This window comes from Colletotrichum tamarilloi, assembly GCF_030869305.1.
Source record: "Colletotrichum tamarilloi strain Tom-12 chromosome Unknown Scaffold_217.1, whole genome shotgun sequence".
NCBI classification, from domain to species: domain Eukaryota; kingdom Fungi; phylum Ascomycota; class Sordariomycetes; order Glomerellales; family Glomerellaceae; genus Colletotrichum; species Colletotrichum tamarilloi.
This window is the reverse complement of record NW_026849601.1, coordinates 18336-37776: the sequence shown is the minus strand read 5'-3', so window position 1 is coordinate 37776 and position 19441 is coordinate 18336. Positions and strand designations below refer to the sequence as shown.

The 19441-nt window shown below is 54.3% G+C and overlaps 8 protein-coding genes across 8 annotated transcripts; 4 read left to right on the top strand and 4 right to left on the bottom strand.

Moving 5' to 3' along the window:
* Positions 1 to 230: 230 nt before the first annotated feature.
* CTAM01_16389 (uncharacterized protein) lies at positions 231 to 521 on the bottom strand (the record flags this gene model as incomplete). Its single annotated transcript, XM_060532382.1, has 1 exon — positions 231 to 521. The coding sequence occupies one exon, from the start codon at positions 519 to 521 to the stop codon at positions 231 to 233; it is 291 nt and encodes a 96-aa protein (XP_060373052.1).
* Positions 522 to 3438: 2917 nt separating this feature from the next.
* Positions 3439 to 4923, top strand: CTAM01_16388 (NAD dependent epimerase/dehydratase; the record flags this gene model as incomplete). Its single annotated transcript, XM_060532381.1, has 3 exons — positions 3439 to 3640; positions 3891 to 4191; positions 4299 to 4923. 3 exons carry the CDS (start codon positions 3439 to 3441, stop codon positions 4921 to 4923), a joined length of 1128 nt encoding a protein of 375 aa, XP_060373051.1.
* Positions 4924 to 5214: 291 nt separating this feature from the next.
* CTAM01_16387 (uncharacterized protein) lies at positions 5215 to 5694 on the bottom strand (the record flags this gene model as incomplete). The annotated part of the gene is made up of 2 exons (XM_060532380.1): positions 5215 to 5354; positions 5397 to 5694. The coding sequence occupies 2 exons, from the start codon at positions 5692 to 5694 to the stop codon at positions 5215 to 5217; spliced, it is 438 nt and encodes a 145-aa protein (XP_060373050.1).
* Positions 5695 to 7894: 2200 nt separating this feature from the next.
* On the top strand, positions 7895 to 8563 carry CTAM01_16386 (uncharacterized protein; the record flags this gene model as incomplete). Its single annotated transcript, XM_060532379.1, has 2 exons — positions 7895 to 7948; positions 8033 to 8563. 2 exons carry the CDS (start codon positions 7895 to 7897, stop codon positions 8561 to 8563), a joined length of 585 nt encoding a protein of 194 aa, XP_060373049.1.
* Positions 8564 to 9050: 487 nt separating this feature from the next.
* CTAM01_16385 (uncharacterized protein) lies at positions 9051 to 9683 on the bottom strand (the record flags this gene model as incomplete). The annotated part of the gene is made up of 2 exons (XM_060532378.1): positions 9051 to 9470; positions 9582 to 9683. The coding sequence occupies 2 exons, from the start codon at positions 9681 to 9683 to the stop codon at positions 9051 to 9053; spliced, it is 522 nt and encodes a 173-aa protein (XP_060373048.1).
* A 1222-nt stretch (positions 9684 to 10905) lies between these two features.
* On the top strand, positions 10906 to 11076 carry CTAM01_16384 (uncharacterized protein; the record flags this gene model as incomplete). The annotated part of the gene is made up of 1 exon (XM_060532377.1): positions 10906 to 11076. The coding sequence occupies one exon, from the start codon at positions 10906 to 10908 to the stop codon at positions 11074 to 11076; it is 171 nt and encodes a 56-aa protein (XP_060373047.1).
* Positions 11077 to 11593: 517 nt separating this feature from the next.
* Positions 11594 to 13057, top strand: CTAM01_16383 (uncharacterized protein; the record flags this gene model as incomplete). Its single annotated transcript, XM_060532376.1, has 4 exons — positions 11594 to 11902; positions 12058 to 12267; positions 12348 to 12926; positions 12989 to 13057. 4 exons carry the CDS (start codon positions 11594 to 11596, stop codon positions 13055 to 13057), a joined length of 1167 nt encoding a protein of 388 aa, XP_060373046.1.
* Positions 13058 to 14332: 1275 nt separating this feature from the next.
* Positions 14333 to 15410, bottom strand: CTAM01_16382 (uncharacterized protein; the record flags this gene model as incomplete). The annotated part of the gene is made up of 2 exons (XM_060532375.1): positions 14333 to 14589; positions 14693 to 15410. The coding sequence occupies 2 exons, from the start codon at positions 15408 to 15410 to the stop codon at positions 14333 to 14335; spliced, it is 975 nt and encodes a 324-aa protein (XP_060373045.1).
* Between the last annotated feature and the right edge of the window lie 4031 nt (positions 15411 to 19441).

Here is a 19441-nt window from a genome sequence, read left to right as displayed (position 1 = left end):
GTGGAATGGAGGAAAGGATGGGAGAGAAAAGGGTTGAGGTTGAACAGTGCGGAATTCGAGGGCAGGGTAGCGTCTACATGTACTGCGGCAATCCTCTAGTAATGCAAAACGATGGAGTTAAACAGTGATCTCGCATTGGTCATTTCGTAATTTGTTTCCAACGAGATGGGCGTGTTACTCGAAATCGAGGCTGATGGTGAGACAAGATCTGTTGTATCACTGTCTTGACTTTAGGGGATGAGCTGTGGATAGCCGTGGTTCCTGGCCCGGGCCGGACAATGAAAAGAAAAGACGGAGAAGCCGGTCGGCAAGCAGGGCAAGCCGCGAGTGTTGAAGTGAGTGCGTGGGTGGAAGACCGGGAATAGCGGGAGGGAAATCGACAAGCTGCCATCGGGCATGGATTGTTCCCTGCTTTTTGGCGAAGATCTCGGTGGCACGGGAAGGGTTGGACACGATATCAGGCATGTGTTGGGAGAAACCTGAGTCGGAACGCAACAGAATCCGAGGCTGTCAAGAGACATTATTGGACAATAGAAGGCAATTAGGGCGCAGGATTGCACTGCGAGGGCACCGTGAGCGCGTACCTTGCATGGCCTTTTTTCCAACTAAGGGCACCGATGTCTCTCTTTGGCGAGTATAGGTATTCTGTCTCTGACGCATTGCACGCATGTCTCTGCCGGGTATTTGGGATTCGACGGAGCCAATAGATGCAAGAAAGTGTGACGACAATCACGACGACCAGGCTAAGAGGTGACGGGGATAGGCCCGGTTGAAGGCTCTGAGCAGCAGACAGACACAAGTTTCTTGTCTGGATTTCGATTTCCAGCAGTACGAATGTTCATTGATGAATGTGGCTGACCTCCCCCTCCCCTCTTGTGACGATAATTGATAGAGGATGCTTGTCGTCGCTCAACAGATGGTGGACGCCACGGGCATGGAGTGGACCGGGGGATATCTTGCTGCTGCAACGATGTGGGGTTTCTGAGCAAGCACGGGGCACTGTAAATTTCGCGACAAGGCGGCAAGCGGCAGACCATCTTGGTGTCCAGCCCATGGCTCTCGAATCCCCATGGCATTGTTTATGTGTGTGACCGAGTGAGAGCGGGGGGATGGCGAAGAAGCAGCTTGGCGAAGACGGTCGACATCGGAAGAAGATGAGCATGCGATACCGGAGCTTTGGTCGTACAATCTAGTTAGTGGTCGGTGGTATTTCGCCCCTTGGAACGCTGGCTTACCTAGTGAGAGTGATATCGCGACCCTTCTCAGATAGTAGAGGCACGTTATCCGTACCAAAGTTCTTCATTCGGTAGGAAATCTAGCACGGCACTTGGGTATGACTGTGGATGTAGGGATACTAGGTGCTTGTATCGATTAAGATAGAGCGCAGTAGCCGCCGCCAGAACATGTTCCTTTGGATCGGGGATTGGTTTCTTGGTGGATTACGCCGCAGCCAGGGTTCAGGGTGTTGGAAAAGGATGCTCTCTGGACTTTGGAGAAGGCAAAGGATCGCTAGCGTGTCAACGGAGTGACTCAGACGGAGCTGGCACGGCAGGCAGGACAATATGGGACATGTCAGCGAGCTGCGTAGATTGAAACTTGAGATGATGGCGGGAAGACACCGATGAGAGCAGCTGCGAGCTAAAGCTACCTTAGCTTACGCAGTATAGGTACTTAGAACAGGTAGGCACGTAGGTAAGCAAGGTGTGGCATGGTGGTGGTGGTGAGGTCAGCAGACAGGGGCTCGGGAATCCGGAGGAAAGAGCTGATGGGAGCAAATTTATGTGTTCTTGCTTGGTGAATACTGAATACACAGCCCCAGTAAGGTACCTTACGGAGACCAAGAAGTTAAGGAAAGAATGGACTAGGCGTTGGACCTGCCTGGACCTGAAGCTGGCGGAGAGCATGGAAGTGGCAGGAGTTGTCCCCGAGTTACCTAAGGTAGGTACCTACTCAAGTGAGAGAGGCAACAGCAGCCAAAGCACCTGGCAGGGTTCAGCTCTGTAAGTGTGAAGTTTGAAGCGGCATAAAGGCTCCACCGGCTATCCATCGGCAGCTTGATGAACGAGAGCCCTCTCGATTACAACAAGTGAGACTGTGAGTGCTTTGGTATGCTAAGGTAACTTGTGTGTGCGTGTACGTGTGTGTGTGTGTGTGCTGTCCCTGGGGATATTGTCATTTCCAAATCTCCTCTTTTCCTCCCACTTTCTTCGAGTCTTCATACTATGTGTGCAGTAGTAGGTAGGCCCCCCCAGTGCCCCCTCGTCCCTTGACCCGCTCTCCATTCGTTCCAACTTCCACGGCCCGCTCCAATATCCATCTAGCCCCCGTTTTGAATGACAGCACCATTGTATTGGAGGATCCTCCGTACTGGAGCTTGTTTTTGCTCTGTTTCGTCTCTTTTTTTATGCTGCTGCATCTCCGCTAATTTTTTTTTTTGACTATTTTCTCCTTATTATTCTTATACTCGCACGGGAGGGAACACAAAAGAAGAAAAAGGGGAAAGGACCATGTGTCGTCTCAAGAGTTTTTTTTCCGTCGATTTTGTCTTTTTCCACGACGTGCGCAACGCTGCTGCTACCTTGACTTATGTGCTTTTCGATATCATTAGACGTAACCAACCAACTCGAATCTTTTACACTTGAACAACACATACACGCGCACACCTAGCTTACCATACCTTTCCTTTCCCTGCTTTAGACGCACAAACATACCATACTGCGTACCTTACACAAACACATATATACATATATAGGCGCACCCACGCACACCACCATTAAGCCTACAACCTCCTTTTTGTCATTATTACTCTTGCCCCCCTCGTCCGCTTCTCTCCTTCTTGTTCTTCCTCTCCTCCCTCTTTCTATTCCTCTTCACACCCCTCCGACTAGTCTCCCCGCCTCTGCCACCTGACCTCAATAACATTGACTGCCCTGCTATCCATAACTTGGACCTAATCAAGGCCATCCGTCTGCCATCTTCGTTCGCCGCCCTCCCCAAGTCCTTCCCACAAACTATCCCGGTTGGACCGTCGCACCCCCTCGAAGCCCCCCTGCCGAGCTTCGCCCGCATCCATCCCGCTGCACCGTGGTTTACACTAAACTCGCGCAATCCCGGTGCTGCAACTCTCGTTCCAGGGGGCCAGGGCAACTCACCCCTAACTCGACGGGAACCTGGACACCAGACGTCAACCCCGCCGTTCGTTACCCTCGCTGTCCTTGTCGTCCCTGCCCGTCAGAGGTACCTTTCCTCCCGCCTTGCCGCTGAGCGCCCGGTGCACCACCACCACAACCACGACCTCGAACCCCTCTGCCCCCAAACTCGTCAACCTGCGCTGCTCGTAATATCCTTTTCTTTCCGACGACACAACACCGCACACAAACGCACAACCACTCGACGACCGCCTCTGCCACCGAATCCCCCCTCCCCCTTCCCTTCACCATGGCCGAGAAACCCTCAGTCCTGATCATCGGGGGGCTGGGCTACATCGGTCGCTTCCTGGCCCGCTACATCCACGACAATGACCTCGCATCAGAGGTCCGCGTTGTCGACAAGGCCTTGCCCCAACTCGCATGGCTTGCTCCCGAATTCCAGGACGCCTGCGCCGGCAGCAAATTCATGCAGGCCGATGCAAGCAGAGAACGTAAGTCACCAGACCTAAACGACGACATGACCTGTTTTCTCCTTTTCTTTCCCATTCACCGCCCTCCAACACTCATTCGTTCATGTCTCTTCTTCCTCTTCTCGTCTCTTCTCTTCTCTGTAGCCCCTCCCATCCCCCCTCTGTCTCTGGGGTCTCCAAAGCTACCAACCGACCCAACACCCCAGATAAATAACCAACTGTCATGTCGCTCTCGGCTAACGTTTCTTGCTTTTTCTTTGCCCTGTTGCAGAAGCCCTAGCAAAGATATTCGACCGTGCCGACGGCAAACAGTGGGACTACGTCTTCAATTGCGGCGGCGAGACGAGATATTCGCAAGAGGATGAGGTTTACAAGTTGCGCTCTCTCGGCCTGTCGCTTGCTGTTGGCAAGGAGGCGGCCAAGCGCAAGGTCAAGGCCTTCATCGAGCTCAGCACCGGCATGGTCTACAAGTCAGACTCGTCCCCAAGCAAAGAGGGCGACAAGTTGAAGCCTTGGAGCAAGATCGCGGTCTACAAGCTGCAGGCCGAGGAGGAGTTGGCCAAAATTGAGGGGTACGTATCCAAGGCGTCGCCACCAAGCGTTCTCAGAGCTCCCTTTACCTTGCGGGGCACATTATCGTGTATCGTTCCAAACTGACTCAACGACACTCTTTCTCTAGACTGAATCTCATCATTGTGCGTTTGGCACACGTCTACGGCCCGTACGCGTCGCAATGGGTCGCAACGGCACTTTGCATGGCCCGTGTCTACCAATACCTGGAGAGCGAAATGAAGTGGCTGTGGGACAAGGGCCTCCGACAGAACACGGTACACATTACAGATGCCGTACGAGCACTTTGGGATATCACGGCGTGGTACAGCAAAGGCCAGGACAAGTGGGATGTCAAGACCATGGGCAAGGTGCCCACGTTTAACGTTGTCGACAAGGGCATCACCACACAAGGCACCATGTCCGAGATTATTGGCGACATCTTCAAGATCGAAACGGGATTTCAGGGACAACTCATCAGCACATTTGCGCGCCTGAACATGGACAGCGTCGTCGACGACGTCAACGACGAGCTCATGGGACCATGGGCCGAACTGCTAGAGAAGGCGGGCATTGCGCGGCCGGGACCTCTTACGCCCTTCATGGAGAAGGAGCTTTTGAAAGATACGGACCTGAGCATGGACGGTAACCGCTTAGAACAGGTTGTCGGCTTCCAGTACGAAAAGCCCAAGTTGACCAAGGAATTGGTCGAGGAGGTGATTGAGAGCTACAAGACGATGAACTGGTGGCCGTGACGGTCACGGACGGACGGAAACGGATTAGAAGCATAAAACGGCGAGCGGATGACGATTTTCGGCCTGGACTTATCTGAATTGAAGAACGGGGAAGGATACCAGCGCAGGTGCGGGCGCGGGTTGCGGAACCGAGAAGGGGGAAGCGAGAGAGACAGCGAGATCGCGCCGTGATATCAGTCGAATCGTTTGTTTGGAAACTCCACTGCGTGCGAGCAGCATTCAGTAGCCGATGGCGGGGAGGGCCGGGGAGTGCCGGGGCATTTGTATAACCAAGATATCCTTTTCCTTTTATTACTCTTCGTAGCTCCGGCCATGTATATTGGCATCATTTTTGAAGGCAGTAATCCACGACGAAATTAGGCCAAAATAAATAAATAAATGGAGCGCGCATATTCTTGAAGCATGATGAAAGAAAGGGAGCTGTACCTGAGCTGTCACAGGCAGGGGTTTGCCTGCTGGCATCTTCTTGAAACAGCAAAGAGCTCTCACGTGTGGTTTTCCGCGGGCGGGAACGTCGCGAACGGTCACCTCTTGGCCCCGTGGGAGCTGGGATTCTCCTGCCTGCGTGACTGGCTTCTTTGGAGCTTGGCCCCGCCGCAACAATGTGTCTCCCTCATCGCTGCGGCGCCACTTGCCATCTTGAAGAATCGAAGACTTGAAGCTTCGTTCACCGGCCGGACCCATTTCTGACGCAGGAGTCATCCTAGTCAGGCACCGGAAATTCTCGAGACGATTCGTCGAATAGACGAGTTTTATTCGGATGCCTCTCATTGCGCTTCGATTCGCTCGCTTGTGTGACGGATGCTAAAACACATCGTTCCCCGATGGTCGGTTCAGGGTCTGGTTCAGAAACCCGGAGCGCGGATCAAGGAGCCAGAGACAAGCTTGGTCGACGTCGACGTTGACGTTGGTCGGCTGGCACTACTGTGCGAGTTGTCAAATGAATGTCTGCAGTTTCCCAAGCTGATGCAGAGAGCCGCTGACGGGATGCTGTCGTGCGATGAGGCAACCGAGACGGGTAGAGGTGGTACCAGCTAGTCGACAACCGAGTCCACTGCTGAGTGCTCTGAGATGCTGAGATTGACACGATGGCTTGAGCCAGACTTGTGGAAGGTTTTATGGAGATGAACCCCACGAACGGAGAGAGGGAGCCTGAGCTGGAAAAAGAATGCAGCTCGCTCGGTTGGCCCCGTCCCAATCCACCACCACGGGCAATACTAAGCGTCCGTCCCGCACATGCTTCGGACTGAAAAGGCCGAGTGTGACCAAAAGTCTGCCGAAGCCGTGGGTTGGCATCTCCCGCCTGATCGCCCGAGACGGGATGGAGAGTTTGGGGGGACCGAGTTCGTGATTGGCGTCGTGTCATTGGCAGAGATTGGCGGAGTAGAAGGGGAGAGAAGGTGTCGGTGTATGCGACATTGCTGTTCGGATACAAGCGTCAAGCAGTGTCGAAGCTCTCAGACGAATTGTGCGCCTGTGAGCTGTTGTCTGTCCCTGCGTCTGTCTGCTTTACCTGTCATGCATATGCCCGCCATGGATTGCTTTAGGTAATGACCCTTGCCGGCCCTACATCGTGAAGACCGTGCAAAAGGCCCCTTGGGTCTTTTTTTCTTCTTTTTCTTCTGCCCTTCAGCGCTGCCTCGAGCCTCAGAAGCTGTGGCGTCCATTCGCCTCTGGGTTTGTCCTTTCTTGGCTGCCTGATTGGGAACTTGAGAAGTGACACTCAGGGTGCACGTGGGACTGGAACGAGCATCGTCGAGGATAGTGTTCTAGTCGTCATGAAGAACGGTTGTTCGGATTGCTACGTTCCCCGTACTATCTCCAGATGGACGCAACGCAGACCGGGCTAGGCGGCCAGATTGGGGTTGTGAGTGTCGGTCTGGTTGCTATCATTGGCCGTTTGTTTCGCGCAGGCCCAGGTGGTATGCTGGCATGCCCAGATTCGGGGAGTTAAGAGGAGGATTAAACTGCTGACAGGAGTGTAGAGTTCTGGGGGTGGGAGGTTGCAGTCTGCAGAGAAGGGTGTGTATGCGGTCATGATCTCACGCGCGATCCCTTTTCGAGATAGGTTGGCAGGGTCTGGGGTAAACGTAAGGGTGTGGAGGTTGTCTCGCGAGCCTCGGCCCCGATATCTGAGCGGTCGCAGAATGTTCGTGTGATAATAGAGAGCTGTCCTTATTCGGGGCTGGCTGAGCGATTGCGAAGGTGAGAGTGAGAGAGAGCGAGAGCTTCTTCTCTTCATGTGAAAGCCGTGGCAGTGGCAGTGTCAGTGTGGGGAGGGATACTTCCCCGCCCCGCTTGCCCAAGGTAAGACAAGGTACGGATAAGGTAATGAAGGTAAGTACCCACGCAGGTGATAGAGAAATTGGCCGGTCTTCTGAGCATCCAGGTACCTTACACCGTAGGTACCTTCCAACTCCAATCCGTATGTACTAGGTAGGTAGGTACTCGGTCCCGCGGTAGGCACCTGGTGAGCTTGTTCCTGACTTGACCTGACTGGAAAGAGCTGATACCGGACCAGGCGGCGTATAAGAAGGCGGCGACGGATTGGACGCCTTCCATCTGGAGTCAAATTCCACGTCACCTTTGTTGCTCGGCCCAGCTTGTTCATTCCCATCCTCTAATTCATTCTACCGCCAGTTTGCGAACAAAAGAATAAGGTGGCTTACCTGAAACAGAGTTTGTGCCTGCTTTGAGTAACGACTTTGGCTTGACGACATTTCACCTTTGCAAACTGGGCCTACCTACATTTACGTATCTCACCTCTGCGGGCCCGTTTACATTTCGTTCCCGTTGCAACCCTCCCGACCACCGACCCAAGGTACTTTACCACCGCCACCACCACACCTTTACCTCCTATTCTACTCGTTGAAGCTCAACAAAGCTTGAGGATATAAAACACCGAATACTTCTTCGGCCAATCTTCGTCGCAACACATTCCAAACGCATCCACACAACACATCGCATCACAATGGCTGCTCCTGCTACAAAGACGATCGCCGACCTCAACGGCAAGTGGGTCATGGTACGTTCACCCATGTTCTGGATACTTTAGCACCACCAAGGAGCAGAGATGCGCGCAAGGAAAGAAAACTGACAACGCCAATAGAACAAGACCCTCTCCGATTCTCCGGAGCCTGCTCTCGCCCTCCAGGGCATCGGTTGGATGACCCGCAAGGCTGTCGGCCTCGCCACTGTCACCCTCGACGTCAAGCAGTACACCGCTCCTCCCTCCCCTCCCGGCACCGGCACTGAGCCCGTCACCCACTTCGATATCGACCAATTCGCCACGGCCGGCCTCAAGGGCACCACAGAGAAGCGCTGTGTCGACAATGAGTGGCGTGAGCATTCCGACTGGATGTTCGGCAGCGTCCGTGGCCAGAGCCGCTGGATGACCCTCGCCGAGATTGAGGATGAGTTCCTCAAGAAGGGCTGGCTCGAGGGCGACGCCGAGGCCACCGGTCCCGATGGCAAGGCTCACCTCTACAGCCATGTCGAGAGCATCGACAACGGCTGGACTGCTTCCCAGATCTGGGGCTTCCAGACCGTCGAGGGCGAGAGACGCTACACTCGCAACGTCCTCGTTCAGAAGGGCGGCAAGAGAGTCGAGATCCGCCTTGTTTACGACTACCTTCCTTAATTTTGACGCACGCGGCGTTTTCTGGGAAATTCTGGCATTGGGGTTGGATGATGGGACCGATTCTACCACACACGAAGCATGGCTACTACTACACGCATTTGCAGGGCGTCTAACGCCGTTATGCTCATGGGCTATGATAGATAGCACGGCGAAGAGTAGACTTTGAGAGCATGAATATCAACTGAACCCGTCTGAAAAACTCCTGTTCCGTGGATGCTCATTTGTAAAAAAGATATACGTGATGACAAGGGAGAGCAATGTTGAATCGTCTGCCTGTGTACCAGTCATTGTCCCAATGCTTCCATCCGCTTCAACATGCGAACCACCAACGCCTGAGTTGATGCAGCCAACCGTCTCATCTACCATGTTTCGTCGTGCCATAGATTCATTACGACCGTTGGATGATCGTCGCCATCCCAGTTCTCTGGGTATAACACTGCTCGGCCCAACTCCCTCACTCTTAAATCCGTCCTCAACAAGCGCACACTCACGCCGGTCTCCTCTTGACAAACTCCTCGAGATCCTGCACCGTCGCGACGCCGAGCACGAAACGCCGCTTCTCGTCAGTGATGACAGCAAAGTGGCTCTTCTTCGCCTCGACGCCGTCTCCGGCGAAGAAGGCCTCGAGCTCCTCGAGGGGTGTCTGCATGGTGATGACGCGGTAGGTGCGGCCCTTACGCTGGAAGCGGACCATGGCCTTGGAGAGGGGGTCCTCGGGCTTAACCTTGCCGGCGTCGAGGAGGGCCTGGAGGTGGGGGATGGCGAGATAGCCGACGAGGGCGCGGTGGGCGTCGACGACGGTCAGGTGGGTGTAGTCGCGCTCAAAGGCGGAGATGAGGGCGTGGGAGATGGGGTCGGTCGGCGTCAGGGAGAGGGCGGCGGGGGGGTCGATGTCTTCTACTGTGGCCTGGATGATGAGGAGGGCAGGAGTTAGTCACTGGCTGAGAAGGTTTCGTGGTCTGTGGTTTGAGGGACAAGTGGGAGAAGCGGGATTTGGTTCGAGGGGATGTTCACGTACACCGCGATAACGGGAAGACCATTTTGAGACGAAGGGACTGGAGGTTTCGCTGGTTTGCGACGTAGGTGCCGCCGCGGCGGGAGTGGAAGCCAAAGCCGCCATTGTTGGGAATTGAAGGGACTTTCCGGGCCTCGAGTGAGCACTTGTCACAATAACAGTCGACCGTCGAGGCAGAGTGGGTATCGTTTAAACGTGGTTGGTGGTGGTCGTTCGCGCAGTTGCGTTGGAAATGATATCAATTATCGCGGGGTTCTTTAGAGGGAGGGAGGGGCGGTGTCGACATCGACAGGGCTGAAAGATTTGGCGGTAAGGTACGGGAAAACGCCACAGTTGAAAGTCGGGCGGTGTCTCGGATTTGCTCACAGACGCGCGCGCCGGGGGCGGCTGCCCGCCATTGCGAATTTGCATGTCGGGGGGTGGGATCCCAACACGATCCACTTGCGCCTGGTATCCATCCGCAAATTGTTAAGGTTTCGCTGAAGCTGCCTGCCGCCGTTCCTTCACCGATCTTGGGGGTTCCACAGCGGGGTGTTGCTGCTGAAGAGTCACCAAAAGCCACGGGAGCGATCGGGTCGAGTATCACGGATCAGTCCGCTGGTAGAATATCTCGCGAAGTCGAAACAAGGAATACCAAATTAGACCTACCATTTCGAGAATGAGGCCCATAGAATTCCGGTCATCTGCTCGCTGAAATTTTCTCGTCGCGCGCATCGAGAATGAAAAAGTCATTCTAAAATCCCTCGACGGAAGTTCTTACGATCGCGGTCAGCCTGGATGCTTTAGTGTAGTTTCAAAGCAATTTCCTATTTGGGCCATCGGCTCTGTCACGGTCAGTTTGCAATGTATCGCCATTTCCTTCTCTCCGTCGTTTACCACAGACTACATGAAGCAGAATTAAGGGTAAAAGAGCGATCGAAAGGGTGTAAATTGTACTTGAACATAAAATCTGATTGGAGAATGATTGATGGACAAGAGTATTGGAAAATGCGGCCGGGAGACGAAACAGCGAAATCACGGCGAAGCTCCGCAAAATCCGGGGATAAGCGCGGGCCATTTCGCGATAACACGGGAGCTTTCCCTCTCGTCGTATTTTGTCTCATGCCGGTGCCCCACTCAAGCTACCTTACTCCTGCTCTAGGTAGTACACAGTACAGCACCTCCCACAGCTCTGCATCAGAGTCGAGACCTCCCCTTCTGAGGTGTGATGTCACCCATACCCTCCCAACACCTTCCGCCGCAGCTGTCGGTCACTGGCGCGTAAGCTCTACCCAAGTCCAGGCGACATTGTACAGCAAACTATTGATGAGGTCGAGGTACCCGCGACATGGACGTGACCGAAATCTCCGAACCGACCCCTTCCTTCTCTCACCTCCTGGGCCTTCTTCTAGAGGCAATCACTGCCTACCTCCTCTTAGAGCCCCGTTCCTTCCTGAGCTATCCTGTCCATCCACTCATCAGCGCCGGCGCCCCCTTTCCCCCAATTATATTCGCATGATAATAAACCTGCTTCTGACCTCTCTCTCGTCCTGGCTTCTTCTTCTTCCTGTGTATGCGTATTTGCGACGACTTCACTCGCAACCTTCTCCTCTCCCTCTGCTTCCGCATTCTCGACAAGTAACCAGCTCTCGACTCTCAAGGTGCTGTCACTCATACGCCGGAAACGGTCATTTGTGTCGCGCGGTTGACGTTGCACCTGTTCTCCTCCTACTGTTCTTTGAGCTGGAAACCCCTCTCAGCTCGCTCTTTTGGTGAGTAGAGGTCTTCAACTTCTTTTGTCTACTCTCTTCAACATCGTGTCATATACGCCCATTGCCGGTGTCGCCCGTCTCCTTCGAGCTCGAGCTTCCATTGCCAAAATCAATTACGCGCTCACACCGTCTCTCGAGCTTATCGCAGGGGTATGATCGTCCTTCACCTTACCTCCCGACTAACTTCATTAGCCAGATATCCTTGCAGAAGAAATCCCACATCATCCAACCCTCCCGGTCCAGACGAATTGCGTCTCGACCACCATGTCGTTCCTCTACCCTAGACAAGATACCCTCAAGGGATGCTTTGCGTCCCCTTTTGGCAGCCGTCCTAGCAAGGCAGCGGACACCACGGCCATGGCGAAACCTACGCGCTACCAGGCCCGCCCCGAGTTCTATGGCGCATTCTCCACCGTTGACGACGTCAAGGGCAAGGCGAAGCAGCTCAGCGCCGAGGCCACGGCCGAGTTTGAGAAGGCCAGCGCCAAGGCCCAGTCTGCGGCTGGCGGCAAGATTGAGCTGTACTCTGGAAAGTACTATGCTGCGTGCACCGTCGGTGGCCTCATGGCCTGCGTGAGTTTCCCTTGCCTTCCTAGACCTTGACTCGTCGTTGTTGTCCATGATGGGTGACCTCGTCTCCGCTCCGGGGTCCCCACAGCGGCGCCGGGCCCCGGCGCCGGGCCGCAACGAAAACTTATGAGAACCGCTCGACTAACACTGATGGCTAGGGCTTGACGCATACCGCCGTCACTCCTCTGGACCTTGTCAAAGTGAGAAGACAAATCGACTCGAAGCTGTACCGCGGAAACTTCCAGGCTTGGGGAATGATCTTCCGAAAGGAGGGTCTCCGCGGCATCATGACCGGCTGGGGCCCGACTTTCTGGGGCTACTCCGCCCAGGGAGCTTGCAAGTACGGATTCTACGAATACTTCAAAAAGGTAAGAAGATATAAATCCACATCGAATCTCGCATCTCAGCCCGATGAAGGAAGCCTCGTGACTAACACGCAACTTCCAAGACCTACGCCGACCTCGCGGGCCCCGACAACGCCAAAAAGTACCAGACGATTCTCTTCCTCTCCGCCTCAGCCTCCGCCGAATTCCTCGCCGACATCGCTCTCTGCCCCTTTGAGGCTGTCAAGGTCCGCATGCAGGGTGGTATCCCGTCCCCCTATAAGGGCACTCTCGACGGCATCAGCAAGGTCACGGCTAAGGAAGGGTGGGGAGGCCTCTACAAGGGCCTGTACCCGCTCTGGGGCCGACAGATCCCCTACACCATGATGAAGTTCGCCTCCTTCGAGACCATTGTCGAGATGATGTACGCCCGCCTCCCGGGTCAAAAGTCTGACTACAGCAAGGCCGCCCAGACGGGCGTGTCGTTTGTCAGCGGTTACCTGGCAGGTATCCTCTGCGCCATCGTCTCCCACCCGGCCGATGTCATGGTCAGCAAGCTCAACGCGAACCGCGCGCAGGGCGAGGCGTTTGGTGCGGCCATGGGCAGGATCTACAAGGACATTGGATTCTCTGGCCTCTGGAACGGTCTGCCTGTCCGTATCGTCATGATTGGTACCCTGACCGGCCTCCAGTGGATGATCTACGTGAGTGGCCGTCATAATGTTATTGAAGGGAGTTGAGAACAGTGACTAACATGAGTGAACAGGACTACTTCAAGATCTTCATGGGCTTCCCCACCACCGGAGGAGCAGCTCCCCCCGCCGAGAAGAAGTAATTCAGCAGATATCATAATGGTTGGGTGAACGGAGGGTTGGGCCAGTGCAACCTGGGTTGTCCAGCTAGTATACTAAGAACACTGAGGATCTCTCGAGGGAGTTCTCTTTAGCTCTTACACTATTGTAACAATGAGAGAGTCTTTTCCGCAATGAATTTTGTCTGTTTTTTATCAATACCTCCCCGTCAAAGTCGTATATTCAGAGATCAAATTGCAGCACCGGGGAAGTTGAAAATATCACGCAAGTTGTTTTTCCTTTTTCTTCCCTGAAATTCTTTCCCGCTCTCTCACCATATCTGGGTTCGCCCTCATCGAAATTCTTTTTCCACGGCGTCACTTGGCGTTCCATCACCGGTACGTCCGTGTATAAAAGCGATTGTTTTCCCCTTGACCTGGCTTGATTTTGGAGACGATCAAACTTGTATGGGATCCGATTTTAACGGCAAGATATAAACACCGTGCCCGTATTGTAATGCGCCTGCAAAGCTGTGATGTAACTTTCAGGCATTACAATTGTGAGAGATCTATGATGAGGACGGGGATGATTGGGGGGGGGGGGGGGCGAGGAATTTGATGGAAAGGAAGAAGAAGAAGAAGACAACCCGGGTCGGAACCTAGAGCAAAAGACGGGAAGCGTAGATGTTATCGATTTGAACGACACCTTGAATACAAATCAGAATACTACTCCCAAGCCTCGGTCTCCCATCTAAAGCTAATGCCGACTATCAACGACCGGACTGCGTCACCTGTCTTGGGCAACAACGGAACGAATGCCGTCTTGCTAGCACCCTCATCTTCCCAACAACGAAAAGAAAGAAATGACTCAACGTGGCCTTAGGTTTTGGCCTTCAAGTTTAAGCTTCACGTTTGGGTTTGCCTCAACGTGTCATATGAAGGATAGCATCGTGTCAAAAGGTGCCAAACCCACACGATGTGAAATAGCACAGTCAAACCAGTCAACTCAGTGCACTAGGTGATAATACTGACCGACTTGTCAGAATAGTCATACATGGCACTAGAAAACATTAGTTCCAACAGCAAAACGTAGTAACGAGAAAAAGGCCAGGCCCGGACGCCGGCGACGCCGGGGCGGGATACCACTCCACCTGCAGAGCGACTTAGCCGTCCGAACTTAGGCGCGGGGGACGCTCCGGCAGTCGTGCGCCGGCACCGGTAAAGGTCTCTCTGCAGTTGGATGGATAAGACTTCTGAAGCCTGACCATCTGTGCGCGGCCTCTGAAGAGTCGAGACTGCCCGAGTCTTGCTAAGCAGAATTTAGAGCGTTGAGTCGAAGAGTAAAGAGCAATAATTCGTCATTTCACAGTGCTTGGGCGGCAGTGGGGGAAATGGCACCGAGGGATGCAGAGCATGACGTCCATGTCTTCCAGAAGTTCGTGGGAATCGGGCCGGTACGGGACCGTGTGGAGGACGCTGACCTACCAGAAAACGCCAGTGTGCTGCACATCGTGGATGATGGAGCGCGGGTGGTTCTAGAGGTGGCATCTGCGAATCGGTTGGCTGTGACACCCTACCTAATGGTAGTGCCTGTTGGCCAAAGATGTCCGATGGATTAAGCCAAGTAAGCCAAGGTACGCCACGAGCGAGGCACAACGAAGATAGCTCAAGACACAATAGCTAAGTGGCGCTGACGTTGAACGTATGCCTTTCCCCTCGGCCGCACTAGCCTTCCATAAACAATGCAATGTCTCCCGAAGTTGCTTTCCGTTCGGGGGCTTTTCGTCGAAAAGTGACGAGGGGCTCTTGGGGTCCGCTCATGGATGATACCTGTTATGACTGCGGAGTTGTTGAGGAGGTGAGGGTTTGGGAGTGAGCGTTCAGGATGGGTCGTGATGGAGTGGTTTCGATCGGACATGGATGCGACGAAGGTGCAGTGAAGAAGCGAGTGGGTGTAATGCTGATTGGCAACGTTAATGGGGCATTCTGTCGGTGTCGAGCGGATATCCCCCGCATAGATGCTGGCCAGGTACAATAGCGTTCCCCATGCCTGGTGGGAGGGACATACTGGAGCAAGGGGGAGCGAACAGCAGCAGATCGACAGAGCTTTGCTCCACTGCTGTGTTTGTGAAAAGACTCGGCGTGTGTCGGAGGGGAAAGGCGAGAGGCATGTCTTAAGATGGACCGAATAAGCACGGGAGGTGAGTTGACGAATGAGCTCGGGTCCAGCAGCGTGGATGAAGGTGACAACGGCGTCGTCCCCCGTCCAGCTAGACACGGAATCGGACCAGTAGCGTCGAGCCGTCGATCCTCTCACACCAACCGCGATGCAACAATGTCTTTCGGGGTGGCTGCACCGCACCAAGGGATCCAACACGGCGGAGAGGCATGTGTACATAGGGTTTTTTGAGGTAGTCGTTTGTGGCCCTGGCCTGGCATGACGGGTCAACCAGCTGTTCATTGGCGCTCGTTCTCGCCCGTTGTTGTGAATCTGCCATCTTCAGGTAGGGCGGGTTACGTTGCGTTGGAGTGTAATTCGCAACTCGCAACCTGTGTGAGAGAGAGAGAGGGGTCATGTCTGGGTTACCTACCGAGCCGCTCCTGTGCGAGTCGCATGCTGTTGCGGCAAGGCCTCGAAGCATGGAACGAGGAGCCGAAAAAAAAAGAAAAAAGAAACGCTACAGGGACTCTGGCAGTTCATCAGGCCAAGGTTGCTGGCCGTGTCAAGAGGAGGTTGCAGAAATCCTGTCCTGGACGATGTCCGTCTCATCGATCGTCGAGAAGACGGCAGTCTGCAACACCAACGACTCAGGAAGAACGCCTCTTTTTCCGGGGTGCGGGGACAAATTCAGACTTGAAGTCGGCAGCTAAGGCGTTGTAGTTTGTAGACTATGGGTAGATGTGTAAGCCGTCGGGTGCTTTTTCCCACCAAATAAAAGGCCTTGGAGAGCGCCCTCATCCCCGATTGAGCAACCGGCGTTTGAGGGGCAACAAAGCTTCGGTTGGTCTAGGGCGGCTAGGTTTGATGGGTAGAAAGCAAGAGACTGACTAACAATGACTGAATTAGCAATGCGCTGCCCGGTTACCCTTGAGACTGGATGTTTGGGTGTTTGGACGGATAGTTCAGCAGAGTTCCAGATACTCTTCGTGACCACACGACTTCGGAGACATGCCGGGAAGGGATAGTCGGGCCTGACAAGCCATGTTCGTACCCGAAGCGCCTGTGTTCGGAGCTGTCTGGTTTGGACATTATTGGCAGCTAGGCCGAGCGACTCCCGGCCCCCACGTAGCGTGTATACCTCGGGTGCTGCTGTGTCGCAGGCCGCCAAAGGGGCTCGGATACAAGAAAGCGAATGAGTTGCTGAGGCCGTGTCGGCGATGGTGACGGGCGGTCGTCTGTTGTTCAGAATTAGGGGTCGTGATCTATTGACAACTTGACGTGCAAAGTCTAAGCAAAACGGCATGTTGAGCGCAGATCCTCGCCAGCGGCGGTCGTTGGATCGAAAACGGGAGCTATTATGTAGCAGCAGGCCTCCAGGCTGGAGGACGTCAATATCGGGACCCAATCAAGGGCGCGTTGTACGTGAGGGTGCCATCAACAATCTTGAAACCTAGGACAGCAGCCGGGCGAGACAGATGAAGGAAGCAGGATGTCTACTGTGTACTGCGTAGGTGAGGGTGAGGGTCAGGCCGATAGCGAGCGCTACGAATAGACAAAGCTGGACAGGCAGAACGGACGAGACCAGGAAAGAGGACCCAACGGCCAGCCAAGGGTAGCGTTCCAGCGGACCGTCGTGTCGGGGCGTAGCAGGCGTGGCGGACAGGTAACGATGAGGGCGACGGGGTTCCTCTGGTGGTTCTTCCGGGTCGGGTGAGGATGCGGCCTTTTGTCTCACAGTTCAGATAATCAGTCCGCTGGTGGCGTTGTTCCCACAGCGAGTTGAACAGTGGTAGGTGAGGTAAGCGGAGAAGTATTCCGGGCTCATGTATGTAGGTATCGTATTTCCATCAAAAGGGTGCGTGGAGGTACAGGGATCGTTTTGAACCGGCTCGATACATGGGCGGTCGTATTGATTCCCATTTCCTGCCCATTGTCTACCTACTCCGCCGGAAGCTGGATGGCGGATGGGCGCTGGGTGTATTCTGTACAGTGGAGAGTACGAATAGGTACGCCAGAGAGAACCCGACAAGCAGGATGCTGGGTGCTGGGCGAACCGTGATCGAATCGACAGGGACCTTGCCGTACATAGCCCTGGCCGTCCTGGTGTCTGGTCGCCAGTGGGTCAAAGTGCGGAGAGCGAGGGTGCTCACATGGCAGGCTGTTGAGTGCTCCGTGCCTTGGTGTTGGTCAGCAAGGCGGTTGGGCGTCACGGACGAGTTGGTGGAAACTGGGCAAGGATGGAAAGGACCACTTGAAAGGTACTTTCAACGCTATCAGAAACAGCCTCTCGTGAGAGTACTAGCTAGCCGTGAACTGTCAATGAAGGGTTCGAAGAAGAGGTCGTATCCACATATACAGTACGTGAGCAGGAAGACCAATAACAGTCGTTATACCTCGTAATAGATAGGTAGTCCGCAGTGAGAGGAGGCTCAGGCTTGCGGATGGCTCCCGCCTGGGCAAAAAGGCTCTTGCAGCAAAGAATGCCTCGCCCTATGGTGGAACATGCTATGGAAGGGTTGTTCTGCATGCTGTTGTGTGAAAGAGGCTGAGCTTGTCTTTTGCCCAGGCTGGCTTGGCTGCGGTGTAATCGTCTTGCGTACGAAGTATATGCCATGCCAAAGTTACTCGGGGGGAGAGAGGAAGCCTGGCCAATCCGTAGTAAGATGATGCGTGCTGGCGTCCTGCAGAACATTGCTCTATCCCACCATGTCCAGGTCGGGTCATGCTAGGGGAAGAGACGCGGCTGGCGAACAGTACGTCGCATGTCTCAGTTCAGGGGGAGCATTCCGGGGCCATTATCGAGTTGCCAGAGAGACAAGACGGATGTGGAAGTCAGCTGGGGACAAGTTGGACCAGGAAACATGTCGTCTGACACACAAAGTGCAGTCAGTTTCACGAAGGTGATGGAATGCAGATGTTGATGAAGACTGAAAAGAGGAGGTACGTACGAATAGGTATCGCCGGTACGTATTCGCAAGGGAAGTACCTAAGGTACCTAGAATGCTGAAGCCGACAGGACGGGCAGGAGACGACAACCTAGAGACAGCCGTCGGTCGCAATCGGGTAAAGTGTTAGTGTCGCCAGTCATATTGGAGTCGCAGTGGCAGGCAGTTTCCCCTCCCACCTGCTATTCGCCTCGTTGTTTGGAAGCGTCGCCAGGAACACCCAGCCCTTCATCCTCGCCTCTTCGCACCTAACCTTCAGCCTTGATTCATTGACAACGTTGGTTGCGCGCTGTCTCTCACCTGGGCTTGACGACGGTCAGAAACCGAGCCCGGCAGGTGTGAGAGCAGTGCACCTTAGAGAGGGGAAGAAGAAGAAGAAGAAGAGAGATAGCGTCATATCGGCCGTTATCTCCGTCCGTCGTCCGTGGGCTCAGTTTTGTCGGGTCTACCTTACCGCGTGTCAACCTGCCAATCCGTAAGTCCACCTACCTAAGGAATATGCGATCCACTCGCAGTCCACCAAGGGCTAACAGTACGTATCTTGAGTAATGTGCGACTGAGGTGTGGTCCTGCCTTTTTCTTGCCTTCCTCTCTTCTGTCTTTCTGCCTTGAAGCCTTCGTACCTTCGTCTTCGTGCCTTGGTCGGATCACGGGTCTCCAACCTCTTTCAATTGCTGCCCGCCATCAGTACCCAAGGTACGTATGTGGGTACGTAGTTATGGTAAGGTATTCGTACCTACCTACCAGGTAAGGTACCTAGTGCATCCGTAAGGTCAGAAAAGGACTTACAAGTCTTCTTCTGGAGGCATCCTTTTATCCGTCCTCGTCACTTTTCTCCTCATTCCTCCGCTTCTCCCCCAATCGCTTATGCAAAAGTGACAAAGTACCCCGTACCTACCTCACCACTGACCACCAGCAAGAGGAAAAACCAAAAGAAGAAGAAGAAAATACTTACTCCTCCGTCTGGGAAGCAAAAAGACGCCAAACTTGCTCCAGCCTCTCCATGCCACCCCCTGGTCGGAAACCCCATGTCTGGCCTGTCTAGCCCTGCACTCGAGAACGAACTAGCCCCCTTTCTGTGCACTGCAACCCTTCGATTCCTTCCACCGACCTCCACCTTCCCTCCACTGACACCGTCAGGTTGTGGGTCGTCCAGGTGGGGCCCCCTCGTCCTCGGTGTCCTCCCCACCACTCGCAGTCAGCCATTAACAAAAGTCACCTTCTTTTCCGTATGTACTTGCGTACCACCACTTGCAGTAGTCGCTCCCGGCGCCGTGTGTCCATGGTCTCCTCCGTACCTTAGCTCGCAATGAAGTTCGCAGA